The 13558-nt window shown below is 44.9% G+C and overlaps 6 protein-coding genes across 6 annotated transcripts; 3 read left to right on the top strand and 3 right to left on the bottom strand.

Moving 5' to 3' along the window:
- Positions 1 to 14: 14 nt before the first annotated feature.
- SAPINGB_P005238 (uncharacterized protein) lies at positions 15 to 2492 on the bottom strand (the record flags this gene model as incomplete). Its single annotated transcript, XM_031999952.1, has 1 exon — positions 15 to 2492. One exon carries the CDS (start codon positions 2490 to 2492, stop codon positions 15 to 17), a length of 2478 nt encoding a protein of 825 aa, XP_031855843.1.
- Positions 2493 to 2713: 221 nt separating this feature from the next.
- SAPINGB_P005237 (uncharacterized protein) lies at positions 2714 to 6390 on the top strand (the record flags this gene model as incomplete). Its single annotated transcript, XM_031999951.1, has 3 exons — positions 2714 to 2825; positions 2882 to 3064; positions 3395 to 6390. The coding sequence occupies 3 exons, from the start codon at positions 2714 to 2716 to the stop codon at positions 6388 to 6390; spliced, it is 3291 nt and encodes a 1096-aa protein (XP_031855842.1).
- Positions 6391 to 6630: 240 nt separating this feature from the next.
- SAPINGB_P005236 (uncharacterized protein) lies at positions 6631 to 7505 on the top strand (the record flags this gene model as incomplete). Its single annotated transcript, XM_031999950.1, has 2 exons — positions 6631 to 6657; positions 6726 to 7505. The coding sequence occupies 2 exons, from the start codon at positions 6631 to 6633 to the stop codon at positions 7503 to 7505; spliced, it is 807 nt and encodes a 268-aa protein (XP_031855841.1).
- A 474-nt stretch (positions 7506 to 7979) lies between these two features.
- On the top strand, positions 7980 to 8615 carry SAPINGB_P005235 (uncharacterized protein; the record flags this gene model as incomplete). Its single annotated transcript, XM_031999949.1, has 1 exon — positions 7980 to 8615. One exon carries the CDS (start codon positions 7980 to 7982, stop codon positions 8613 to 8615), a length of 636 nt encoding a protein of 211 aa, XP_031855840.1.
- A 268-nt stretch (positions 8616 to 8883) lies between these two features.
- On the bottom strand, positions 8884 to 10233 carry SAPINGB_P005234 (uncharacterized protein; the record flags this gene model as incomplete). Its single annotated transcript, XM_031999948.1, has 1 exon — positions 8884 to 10233. The coding sequence occupies one exon, from the start codon at positions 10231 to 10233 to the stop codon at positions 8884 to 8886; it is 1350 nt and encodes a 449-aa protein (XP_031855839.1).
- An 821-nt stretch (positions 10234 to 11054) lies between these two features.
- SAPINGB_P005233 (uncharacterized protein) lies at positions 11055 to 13556 on the bottom strand (the record flags this gene model as incomplete). The annotated part of the gene is made up of 1 exon (XM_031999947.1): positions 11055 to 13556. One exon carries the CDS (start codon positions 13554 to 13556, stop codon positions 11055 to 11057), a length of 2502 nt encoding a protein of 833 aa, XP_031855838.1.
- Between the last annotated feature and the right edge of the window lie 2 nt (positions 13557 to 13558).

Below are 13558 nucleotides of genomic sequence, written 5' to 3'. Positions count from 1 at the left end.
CTCTACTATTGCTATTACTTTTTGGCTTTAAGCTGTGCGATGTACTCATGAATCTCGCTCTTGACAGTGGATGTGGCTAGCGGTTCGAGATTTTGTAACTCATCCAGGTCTTTAGCCTTGACGGCCTCCTGGGCGGCCTGGCGAATAGCATCAACTTGGACGAAAAGCTTGATGCGTTCCTTGTAAGACAAGTTAGTGCACAGTGGTACGTAAAGTGCGGCATGGCGCTTATTACCTGCCTTGAAGACCAAATTGAAGAAGGGCTCATAACCAATGGGAGATTTTTTTGACTTTGCAAACTTAAGCAAGTCATCCCAATCACGGCGTGCCACCAGGGCCTTGGCCTTGATCCACCAAAATCGCTTTTCTGGGACCTTGAACTCGTCCTTAACCTTGTTTGCACGACTGTTTTGTGAAATGGAAACTAACTGGGATATTGTTTCTGTGACAGTTTTGCCAACAAACGGCTGATCATAATCGTTTTCCAGCTGAAGTTGCAGCTTAATAAGCTTCATTTCTTCGACAGTCGTCTTAGCCTCAAAGGTCCGCTCCTTAAACTCCAAAAAGGTCTTTTCGGCTTCCTTGAGCTTCTCCAGCTGCTCATCAGTGTCGTGTTCCTTAAAGCTTTGATTGAAGAGAAGCATTGCGCAGTCATATCGTCTATCATCCTGGTAGTAAAAGTCTCGTAGCAACTTTGGGTCCTGAGCTTTGCAAATGTACTCGAACACGCGGCTTGCCAATGGTTTGTCATTAATGAAACGGAAAAAACTAGCTATTGGCAATTTCTGCTGAAGTTGCAGCAACACAAACACAATTAGGTTGATATTGAGACTATCGATTGCTTTGTCAAGAGCCAGCTCTTCCTCTCCCATATTTAGCAGTAGCGGTACTTGCTTGCTTGGCCGTGGTTCGTAGTGCGTCAGCATGATGGCCAGTTTATGGCGACCCTCTTCGTAGGCGGTTTGAGCAATTTCTTCATATGAAATGCCGGCATGTGATCCAAGACGGTTAACAATCTCGCGACATACAGACTCGTCGTCTTCTTTAGATGAGCGCACCTTGCAACAAGCCCAGTGAATATAAATTTTGTCTTGCGGTAGCCGCAGGTACTCAGCGCACTTAAATGCTAAAAGGTGCATTTTGCGAAGCAGCAGTCGGTCAATAAGACGGTTTGGGGTTAAGCACAGCAGTTGTTGATGGCTCATGAGAAGTCCTACATTAATTTGACGGACAGTGTTCAATACACGGAGAAACTCTGTCATCTCAACGTACTTATCGCTGTCATATAGCTCTAGAGCAGATTTGCCAAAAGTGGCCGCTTTGAGTAAAGCCTTTTGCCAGTATGGCTCAAATTCATAGCCGGCTGCTTCAATACAGCTGTTTACGGCATCTGTGAGCTGATTTCCAATGATTTGTAGGTTTTCGTCGGCTTTTGGTGAGTTGCGTTCCAGTTGGTCGACAGAGTCAAGAAGAATAGCTGCTGGCGAGACAGAACCAATCTTGAAAATATTAACTGTTACATCAGGAACCAAAGAAAAAAAGTCATGTTTTTCGTCTGTGATTGTGCGAATGCCGTCAATTTCTGGGACTGCAACCACGGGTCCATCAAAGTAAAGATTTAGAGTACCGCCTTGGGGGCCCACAAGCAGAATTTCGTCTTCGTAGACGACTGCCACAGAATCATTACCGCACCAAACAAGCTGCTTAGGAGGTGTTTTTTCATTGGTATTATAGTCAGAAAGTTTTTTGTGAAAACCAGAAGAAATGACCCAGAGATGGCCTGCACCTGTAAAAAGAGCTATAAATTCACCATTCGGAGATACGGCCATGTGGGTAAACGGTCCCTCTTCAAGGTACTTGTCGTGAACGTCAGTAGTATCTGCCACTATTACAGTATTGTCGATACTCAGAATTACTTCCACATGTTGTCCGAGCTGGTAAAACGGCGGGACTATAGCCCAAGAATGGATAGATTTTTCTTGAACCGACGAAGAAGCAAGCAGCCGAGGGTTAGGCTCGTCGTATCGAGAGACTGAAACAAAAAGATTGTTTGTAAGCAAAGCAACAAACCCAGAATCCCAAAACTTGCATTCGAGAACACCGTTGAGCTCAGCAGCTTTGCCCAAAGAGAACTGGGAAAAGTTGCCGTCAAAATCATAGTAGCAGCGAGCACTGCCGTTTTCTGAGACCACAATGAGTTGCTCGTACTGGGACCAACCTAAACCACGGATTCGGCCATTATCCCATAGAATTTTCTTGATCAGTGTGCCGGCACCGCTGTAAATAGAGATGGAAGTTTGTCGTGAGTCCGGACCTTTGTAAACGCGTAGTTGAGAGTCGTCGCGCGTCAACGCAATGGCACCTCCATGAGGTGCACTGGCGACAATGTACTCCGAAATAGCAATTCCCTGCCATTGAAGGTAGTAACCCTCGATGTTTCGGTAAAACTTATCTTGGAGACGTTCCCAGCCGAGGATGGGGTTTGATGGCATAATGGTGGTGGTTTTGTCGTATTTGAATTAGGGTGGTATTAGAATAGATTAGTGAAGAGAATTTGGGTGAGTAAGTAAAAAAAGGGTTCCTGTGTGTGTTACAAAAAAAAAAAAAAAAAAGTACACAGCAAAAATATAGAGCAAACTTTTTACCATCAGGACGATATCTTTAAGAAAATACCAAACCAGCATCATTACTACACTACGATAATATCTCCACAATGAGCAAGTCCAAGTACGTGACGCTGGAATCGGCCGACGGTTTTGTATTTGTTGTAGAGCGCGAGGCAGCTTATGTGTCAGGCACTTTAAGGGGCATTTTGGAGAGCAATTGTGAGTACGAACATTTGCTGACTGACAGAGATAAGCTAACGATTATAAATGAAAAGCTGGGTTTATTGAGGCCGAAAGCAATCATGTAAAGCTGCCGAAGATTACCGGTCTTTTGTTGGAAACGGTGATTGACTATTTCTACTTTAATCTCAAGTACCGAGACCGTACAAACGTCCCGAGTTTTGACATTCGTCCAGACATTGCATTGGAGTTACTGATGATTGCGGATTATCTTGATGGTAAGTATTACTATTGATTCAACTGTACTTTCTAACTCTATATAGTTTAACCCTATCGGCTTCTTTTGTTAAAGATCTTCCACCGGGACGCGGGACTCTTTGCAGCCCAGTTGCATTTTGTCGCTGTTTGGCAGGCCCAGACGTCAGAGAGTCATGTGACAACACGTGACCTTCACTATACTATAATTCCGCCTCCTTCACAAGCCATTTTTTTTTTTCTCAAATGTCGCCTCTTTAAGAAACCACCACCAGTTATATAGATTTCTACTACTTAAGATAATTGTTATTAAAATATCCCGTCACTTTCTTTTTTTTTTTTATTTCCAAAAGATCAAGGCCTTCAAATGAAAATTACGCCCAAAATTTCTGTTCCCCTTAAGGGCATGGCCGACTCAGATTGGGTCGCGCCACTTAAAATTTACTTCTCTACCACGTACGGGTCGGCCGACGCGTACGTTGATGATATTAATACCCTCAACCAGTTGCGCCAGAACTCCCGCGGGGCCGCTTGTGATGCTAGTGGCCGGGCCGCTTTGTTTCGTTACTACAAGCAGCTAGAATTGTTAGAACTACGGGTGCCCGTAAATGAAACAAGTTGCCGTATTAACTTTACGTGGCAAGACGCGTGCAGCAAATCCCCAACAACACAGCATTCACTTGCTTATGAAAAGGCTTCCTTGTTGTTTAACATTGCAGCCGTCAACTCACACATTGCAACCGAGTCTGAGGATCTCAAAGCGTCCTATAAGGCTTTCCAGCAGTCGTCTGGGTTGTACCAGTTTATCTTTGACAAGTTTCTGCATGCACCAAGCACAGACTTGACTCAGGAGACCGTCAAAGCTCTTTCTAAGCTTATGCTTGCACAAGGCCAGGAGGCCTTTGTCGAAACTCTCATTCTCAACGAAGCCTCGAAACCGTCTTTGGTGTCGAAGCTGGCCAAGGGAACCAGCAAAATGTACGAAACTGCAGCTGAACTACTTCAAGCTATTTTTACTGAAAAAGCATGGGGCCAAAAGGCATGGCATCAGTATGCAACCATCAAGTCCAAGTACTACCAAGCAGTTTCGCACCACTTGCAATCTAAGGCATGCGAGAATAGCTCCAAGTATGGCGAGGCTATTGCTCATTTGAGAGTTGCATTGGCTGAACTCCAAGAACTCGCAACTTGTGTTGTTCCTACAGCTTATGCAAAGTTTTCTGATGACATTGCCAACTTGACCAAAACGGTTGAGGAGGAGGTGGCCACTTTAGAAAAGGACAATGACTACATTTACCACAATGACATACCTAACACATCATCTATAGGCGAGGTGTCATCCATGGAGGCTGCTAAGCCTATTCCCTATTCTGAACAAATCAAAGAGGAAGAATCGCTGTTCTCCGAAAAGGAATTGTTCAAGACAGCCATCCCCATGGCGATCCACAGACAAACAAGTTTATACTCTGAGGAAAAGGCTAAATTGCTTCGTGCAGAAGACGAAAAAATTGAGATTGCTGACGAGGAAATGGCCTCGGCACTTGAGTTTTTGAAGTTGCCCGGAGAACTCCGATCGATTAAGGAGGATTTGTCTGGATCGTCTGCCGATATCCTGAGTCTTGGACATGCCCAAAACATTGATCCTCAAGTCAATGACTGGGCATCTAAGGTTTCTGCATCTCTCCCTGTGGAAACGGCCATAAGCGATCTTGAGACCCAAAAGCGCTCAGTGTACAAAAATGTGAAAGAGGTTGAGGCTATTTTACACACGGAGGAGCGTGAGTATGCTGAAAATGAGCGTCAATACAAGCACAAGTGGACTCAAGCCCCGTCTTCGGTGATGAACTCTGGGTTATATGATGACGTTACTCGTATCAAGGGCGATTTGGCCAATAGTTCCAAGGCTGACGAACTGGTTTTCCAAAGTATTCAAGCGCAAAAGAAATATTTGGATATTTTGCGGGCTGGACCTACCAACCCTAAGTTATTGGAAAGTTTTCAAGCTACTGAGTCCCCTGACTCTAGTTCTAGCGGGCCCAGTTTGCTTGATTTAGACACATCTCCAGATTCTAATCTCTTAGGTTTGATTGACGACTGTGAGAGTTTGATTCAAATGTTGAATACTCTCAAAAAGGAACGTCAGGCCTCATTTGCTGATTTTAAGCAGGTTGTTCATGAAGATGACATTTCAACCATTCTCGTTTTGAATCAACGGCGACCAGATGCAGAAGAAAATGTGTTTAAAGAGGAACTATCTAAGTTCCAGCCGTATATTACACGGTTTGAGCAGATGAAGGAACGTCAAAAAGACTTGCTGAAGCAGATTACTCTTTTGTGGAAGCAGATTTTGGAAAGCCCTGCAGTTCAAACCAAGAAGAAGTCTAGAGATAATACATCTGGAAAGCGCGAGGCTCTAGTCGAGAAGTACCGGGCGGCGTATGCAGCCTGGAAAGACTTTGAGACTGGTGTGCAGAATGGGCGCCAGTATTACCACCGGCTGAGTGACTTTGCGAGCTCAACACTGGCCAATGCCAAGGACTTGGTCAGCAACCGACGTGAAGAGGCAGCCAAGATTGGGAACTCATTGGAAGGGTCTGTTGCACAAAACAGCCAGGACTTGTTGCGCGAGCAGCTGGCCAAGTTGTCTGTTGCAAGTGACCAAAGCTCGTACGGGAAGCAAAGCTATGCACCAAGTTATATGCAAAGCTATACACCTTCTACACAGGCTCCACCTGTTCAAGCTCCATCTGCTGCTCGATCTGTTGTTGCACCGGTGCAATCCTCAGCTTCTCAACCCTCGACTCCTCAGGCTACTTCTGGGGGATCTCAATGGGACTTGTCTTTGTTTGATAAGCCCCCGGTACCTCCCAAGCCTCAACAGCAGCAGCAGCAGTCTTCGGTTCCGCAATATGCTCAACCATACATTCCACCACAACAGCAACCGCAGCAGCAGCAACAACAACAACAGAATTATGCTTCGCAACAGCCTCAGTACACGCCACCTGTTCATCAGTATACTCCTCAACAACAGCCATTGCAGCAGCAGTACACTCCTCAACAACAACCATTGCAACAGCAGTACACTCCTCAGTATGCTCCTCAGCAGCAGCCACCACAGCAGCAGCAATATACGCCCCAGTATACTCCCCAACAGTATGGCAATCCTCAACAACCACAGTATCAACAGCAGCAGTACCAACAGCAGCAGTCTTATGCTCCGCCAGTCCAGGGATATGCTCCTCAGCAGCAGCCACAATATGGCCAGCAATACCCAGCGAGTGGCCAAAAGGACTATAGCTCCCTGCCACCTCCCCCACCACCACCATCTAACAACTACCGCAGGTTCTGACCTCAGTCAGCTAGGATTGTGATGATAAATTGTTTGTCTTTTTTTTTTCTTTTTTGATTTTTGAATTGTAGTGTAGATAGCTAGTGTTTTAATAGATGGCTTTCTTCATTTTCTTTCTACAGTATATGGAAGTCTTGTGTAGGTATTTGCTGTTGAAATTTGTACATTTGAGCACGTCGGAGGAAAACTTTTTTTTTTTCCTACAGTACACAACAATATCAACAATACCACCAATATATAATGGCGCCGGCAGTTAAACGCGTCAAGGTAAGTCAAATAGGATATATATTCTTCAAGATTTAATCAAGGTCTTTCTAACAAAAATTGGCTAAAAGAACATATCCGTGTCGCGGCCGATTCTTTACGGTAACACAGCGGAGCCCCTGGGGGCAAATAAGACGCCAGACATGCCTCCGGACCACACGCACCGGTGGACGATCTTTGTGCGGGACCCCAACGGACAGGACCTTTCACGGTTTATCAAGAAGGTGATTTTCAAGCTACATGATACGTATCCGAACCCATCGAGGTCTATCGAAGCGCCCCCCTTTGAGGTTACTGAGACCGGTTGGGGTGAGTTTGAAATTACAATCCGCATTTTTTTTATCCCGGAAGCTGCAGAAAAAAATATCCAACTTTACCATCACCTTAAGTTACACCCTTATGTGCCAGGAACTGTGCCTGGTGGAATTCCTGGTATGCCCACAGCAGACGGAACCGTGGGGTACCCTGGAGTAGTGACTCAACCTGTGGAGTCGTACATTTATGATGAGCTTGTGTTTAACGAGCCCACTGAGCCACTTTTTGAGATTTTGACTGAGCGACCCGGTGCACTTCTTGCAGCCAAGAAGACGTTGGAGTCGCCCTACTCACAGCAGACAGAAAATGAGGAGTTGGACCGCCTAACACATGCGTTGGCAAAAGTGTATCACCAAGTTCAAAAGATTCGTGAGCAGATTACAGTGCTGGAGCGAGAGAAAAACGCGCTGGTGGCGGGTGATGCAGGAGCCATTGTGGCGGCCGGAATGAGTGGTGCAGTTGCAGGTGGGGGGAATACAAACAGCGGAGCCAATAGTGCGAATACGAGCACAGCAGCGTCACCAGCTATTCGGTAATGACCTTTCTTTGTTTATAAAAGAAGACAGAGTTTCTTTTTGGTTGAAAGGAATTCCTCCCATTTAAATGGTTTGAGGGGAGTTTGGAAGGACATGTTGATTCAGTCTGGCAGGACCAGCAAAGGGTTGTTTTGAGAAAGGTTACTTTGTAGTTACTTTTGATAACGTAATTTTGTATTTATATTTACCAATAGTAACTTTAAGTTACTGATTTACTCAAATAAACGCGTGGAACTGATTTAGCTTGCATAACGCGCGTTATTATGGCATACGTGTCGTTCTCTACCAGACCCTTTTCAAAAATAATAAAGATTTTCAGATATCTTGGACATCCCTTACACGTACAAAGAAAAAAAAAAAAAAAAGAGGGTTTTCTCATTACCACCATTTTACATACTTCCTCAGGTATCAACAAAACCAATCCAATTCAACTCAACTTCCCCCCTCCCCTCCTCTCAAACAACAAAAGCTACCATGGACGACTTTGTGGACTCGGTTCCTCCCAAGCTGCGTAAGTATTTACAGCTTTACCAATCGTATCTTGATCGCAGTGTTCCGCATGTGGGAGTTCGGTGGTCCATTTTTGGCGGGCTTCTTGTTGTTTTCCTTTTGCGTATTGTGATTGCCCAAGGCTGGTACATTGTCTGTTACGCACTTGGAATCTATCTGCTCAATTTGTTTCTCTTATTTCTGCAACCAAAATTCGATCCATCGCTTGAACAGGAGGAACGCAGAGAAGAGACCCAGGCCGCTGAGAGTCTTGAAGAAGGTTCAGAGGCTGGTCCCTCAACTAGCGGCGCGGATTTCGATGGGATCCCTACCGAAGAGGCTGGCAATTATGATCGTGACCATGATGATGATAGAGCAAACGAGTTCCGACCATTTATTCGACGTCTCCCGGAGTTTAAGTTTTGGTACAATGGTGTTCGGGCAACAGTAGCGGCTCTTGTGTGTTCGTTTTTTGACTTTTTCGACATTCCTGTCTTTTGGCCCATTCTGCTCATGTACTTTATTGTTCTTTTTGTGCTGACCATGAGACGGCAGCTCCAGCACATGCTAAAGTACCGATATCTTCCCTTTGATCTGGGCAAAACAAAATATAACAAATAATAATTGGCAATTAAAAAAAAAGAAATAATAATTACGGATGATACAAAAAAATATTGAGTGGGTGAATACTCTATTAAAAATAAAACAATAATACAAACTTTTTATAAAAAAAAACATATCATTAATACATTAAAAAGGTCGTTAAATCATAGCAGTTGATGCAAGTGATATATATACATTAAAAAAGGGGTGGGGTTCGTAACAGGTTGAAATGGTTTCGTTAAGCGTTGAATGCAAAAAAAAGGACTAGACAAACAACAAGACACACTTAGTATCTGTAAATGTCAGCCTTGTAAGGACCCTCAGGAGCAATTCCAAGGTAGTCAGACTGGACAGGAGAGAGAATAGAAAGGTTAACATCAAGGTGCTTGAGGTGGAGACGGGCAACAGTCTCATCAAGAATCTTGGGGAGAACGTGGACACCGACATTGAAGGGACCAGACTTGGCAAACTCAACGTGCTTGGCAAGGAACTCCTTGTTGTCAGCATTGAAGAGAGCAATCTGGGCAAGGACCTGGTTGGTGAAAGAGCAGGACATGACGAAAGAAGAGTGGCCAGTGGCACAGCCCAGGTTGACGAGACGGCCCTCGGCAAGAAGAATGATGTGAGAGCCAGACTCCATGAGGTATCTGTCAACACCAGGCTTGATGTTAACGTGGGACTTGGCGTTAGCCTTGAGCCAGGCAACGTCAATTTCAATGTCAAAGTGACCAATGTTGCAGACAATGGCATCGTTGCGCATAACCTTGAAGTGCTCGCCAGTGATAATATCACGGCAGCCAGTGGTTGTGACAAAGATCTGACCAACGGCAGCAGCGTCCTCCATGGTCTTTACGGGGTAGCCAGAAACAGCAGCCTGGAGAGCATTGATGGGGTCAATCTCAGTGACAATGACCTTGGCACCCATGCTCTGAAGGGCAAGAGCACAGCCCTTGCCGACATCACCGAAACCGGCGACAACAGCAGTCTTACCAGCAATCATAACATCGGTGGCACGCTTGATACCATCAACAAGGGATTCACGGCAGCCGTAAAGGTTGTCAAACTTGGACTTGGTGACAGAGTCGTTGACATTGATGGCGGGGACCTTGAGGGTGCCCTCCTTGACCATCTTGTAGAGGTGGTGGACACCAGTGGTGGTCTCCTCAGAAAGACCAAAGCAGTCCTCGAGGAGCTCGGGGTACTTTTCGTGAACAAGACGGGTAAGATCACCACCGTCATCGAGGATAAGGTTGAGCTTCTTGTCATCCTTGAAGGCGTTAAGCTGTTGCTCAATGCACCAAATGTACTCCTCCTCGGTCTCACCCTTCCAGGCAAAAACAGGGATACCGGCAGCAGCAATGGCAGCGGCAGCGTGGTCCTGGGTAGAGAAAATGTTGCAGGAAGACCAGGTGACCTCAGCACCGAGAGCAACGAGGGTCTCGATAAGAACGGCAGTCTGGATGGTCATGTGGAGGCAGCCAGCAATGCGGGCACCCTTAAGAGGCTGGACAGAAGCGTACTTCTTGCGGGTCTCAATAAGACCGGGCATTTCATTCTCAGCAAGTTCGATTTCCTTGCGGCCAAAGGCAGCAAGACCGATATCAGCAACCTTGTAGTTAGTGGCAGGGGCGCTCATTTTGTATGGATAAGTTTAAGGAAGGGGATATTGAAAAGTTTAAAAAAAAAAAAGAAGGTGAGTTTATAAAAGATCAAAAACGATGAAAAGAAGAAAAGAGGAAAAGAAGAAAAAAGAAGAATCAAAAAAATAAAAAAAAAAATTTTTCACCGGGCAGCAGCCTCTCTTTATATACTTTTTTTTTTTGGTTGGGGGAGAGAGTGTGTATATATCCCTTATATTTATATAAGAGTGATGAGGTTTCTGACAAGGCCATTCTGAAAAATTTTTTTTTATCTTTTAAAGACTTTTTGGTGACAAAAAAAAAAAAACTCCTTGCACACATACAACACACGCTAGGCAGTCCAACAACCAGCCAACCAGAAGCGTCGATTGCCGCGCCACGTACATTCACATGTGAAAAAAAAAAAAAGTTGCCAACAAAAATTTTTTTTATTATAAAGACATGATTAATCAGCATTGACTAAGAATACTTAAAATATACACATGGCACTGTTGGAGGGCTCTTTGTGGGCATTCGCCTCAGGCACGGGGGAGGTTTTTCTTTGGGTGGATTAGACAAACAAACAGACTAACTGATTGACCAAATGGATTCATGTGTTGCGGTTGGATCAGAGATAATCAAACAGACTGATTCAATTTGGAAAAAAAAAAAAAAAAAAAAAAGCTTAATGAAAAGTTGAATTAAAGGAATTGATAATTGCTTTTATTTTGGGACCTTTTGTTTAATTAACAAGCCTCAAGTTGAGGATTTTTCAATTATATAGTATGGTATATATATCATGATAATTAGTGTTCACTAATTTATATATCTTAGGTTCTTATTTATCTACCAAATTCACCAACTCACCAAACCCATTCAGATCCCATCGCAAGAAATCAATCTGAGGTCGACCAGGAGTCATAGGCACATTAATTCCTGAAATTGATTGAACTCCAGGGGTCCAGCCTCCTCCTTCTCCTCCTCCTCCTCCAGGAGACACGGCCTGGGACCCGCCCATAACCGGTATTGGTCCTAGACTCACTCCTGAAGAAACACCAGCAACCAGTCCTACAGAATCATGTCTCATCAACTGTTGGTTATTTTGATGATAATGTTGATGCTGCTCATGAACTATCTTTAATGATTCCTCCACGACATCAGCTCCTGGCAACGACCACATACTTTGGACATCAAACATCGACGACGACGACGGAGATGCTGACGTCATAGACGACACAACCGAACCAACCGACATAGACGATACTGACGACCCTGTAGGCGACGGTTGATAGGCCACAGAGCCAGCTGTATCCTCTTGTTGTTGTTGTAGTTGTTGTTGCTGCTGCTGCTGCTGCTTGTCCATATCACTATCATTCACTAAAAAGTCAATGGTGCACCGCGCCAAATACTTCTCCGTATTCTTTCTACCACCAAACACAGAATAAACCTCAGATACAATTGTCGGTGAAGGTTCACGCTGCCGTTTCCCATCAACTGACATTGCATCACGGATCTGGCGAATAGTTTTGATACCAGTGGTAAGTATAGGAATATCCACATAAAAAGTTTCTAGCAAACGGTAAAGATCTGTAACAAAAGTTTCCACATCACCACAAATAGCATCTGAGTCAGGAGGTTTTTCTACTAACAAAAATAACCCTTGGGCCACAGCAGCAGAAAATGATTGATGAATCTGGGGGATAAATGAATAACTTCCAGATACCCCCCCAGGAAATGATGCACAGAGCCTCCGGTACACAAGAAACATGGCCTTGACCGCTGAATGACATGCAGCCCAGGATGTGGGCACGCGTGGGTGCAAGAATGGCTGGTGAATGCGCACGCGATGCATGCAGTTGCACGTGTGGAGAACATGGTGCTGGAAACCAATCGTAGGCATTTTGGCCAAAAGAGCCGAATACTGTGACGGATCAGGGGCAGGCTGGAAAAACCACGGCAGACCTTGTGCGTACTCGCATAATTCGCGGTCCGTATCTAACACTGCTTCATAAGATGGTGGACTATTATTAGTATTGGGACACAATCGGTTAAGAATTTTCATAACTCGATGTCGTTCAATCTGAAAGGACATTATTGTTGGAATCTCACGGGGGGATTCTGGAACATTTTTTTCGACATCCTCTTCATTTAGATTTCTTGGGAATGGTACAGTTGACTCGCAAGATTTGACTAGCGTAGGTCTGCCTAAACACAAGGACTGAAAAGTATCACAGCCACAGATATCCCACCAAATATGTCTTCGGAGCTCCGTTTCTATTGGCGACCGGCCTTCGATTCCCAGGTGCAGTCCAAGAAACTGTGCGTGGCGCACAGCTTCAGCCAACAATGAATTGAGAAGCTCGATTTGGTTAGTTGCGTAAAGATACAACTGTGTTAGAGAAAAAACTTGCAATTGTCGGAACGTCGGCTTCTCATCGTATCGGTTTGTTTGGAGAGCCTTTCGGGACGCCCGAAACCATATTGCTGCTGCGTGTGATATGGTCTCATCGGCTACATTAAGTTGTTTGGCCAAGGCTTTGGGGAGATGTAGAGCGGCTAACGAAATTACCATAAAAAGGATTGCCACCCATGTAAGATCAATGGTATCTGCAGGTTGGCTCCAAAAACATTTAAGTTCACGCAAGAAAGTGCGGTTATGCAATGGATGGTAAATGTAGTCAACATGCTCAAAATAGTATTTAACATATGTCTCGCAGTGACTTCGGGGAGGCAGCAGGCGTAGTAGTAAGATCCGAATATCTTCTTCACTTTGCCACAATTTGTCTATGAAATCTTTGGGAGAGTCGTTGGCAAGCTCAGCTGGGGTCGACCGACTAGAGGGCCTATCTGGTTTGGCCAGCAAAGATTCCAGCTCACGGACCCGAGCCTCTAGCTGAAGAATACGTGCTGTTGATTGTGTCGATAGTGTTTTCAAGATTGGTTTTGTAATGCGGCTACTAGCGGTAGTAGAAGTTGTAGTCATAGTGCTTGAAGATGACGATGTAATTTTATTATTACTTGCGGTGACTATAGCTGGTTGAAAGCGTGAAATCTCTATCTGGCGGTAACCTTTGTCGGACCGTACTACAGGACGAGTCACAGAAGGTGTTGCCGGGTCTTTGAGGCATTGATCTTCTCGGCGGTATCGACAACATGAAGAGCATGGGACACTTTGATCGCATTTTGTCTTGTGAGTTTTGCATGGACCGCAAGAGTACGAGCGGCGTTTTGCTGGTAATCGTACACCTTGCTTGCTATCACTATTGCTTAGAGGTTTTGGTTGAAAGTTAGCTGGAGGGTCTTTTGTTGGAGCACCAGCGCCCTGGTCCTTACGATCCATTT

The sequence above is a fragment of the Magnusiomyces paraingens genome, assembly GCF_902498895.1.
Source record: "Magnusiomyces paraingens strain CBS 517.90 genome assembly, contig: contig4, whole genome shotgun sequence".
NCBI classification, from domain to species: domain Eukaryota; kingdom Fungi; phylum Ascomycota; class Dipodascomycetes; order Dipodascales; family Dipodascaceae; genus Magnusiomyces; species Magnusiomyces paraingens.
Note: the sequence above shows the minus strand (reverse complement) of the source record. Positions and strands in the feature narration are given on the sequence as shown.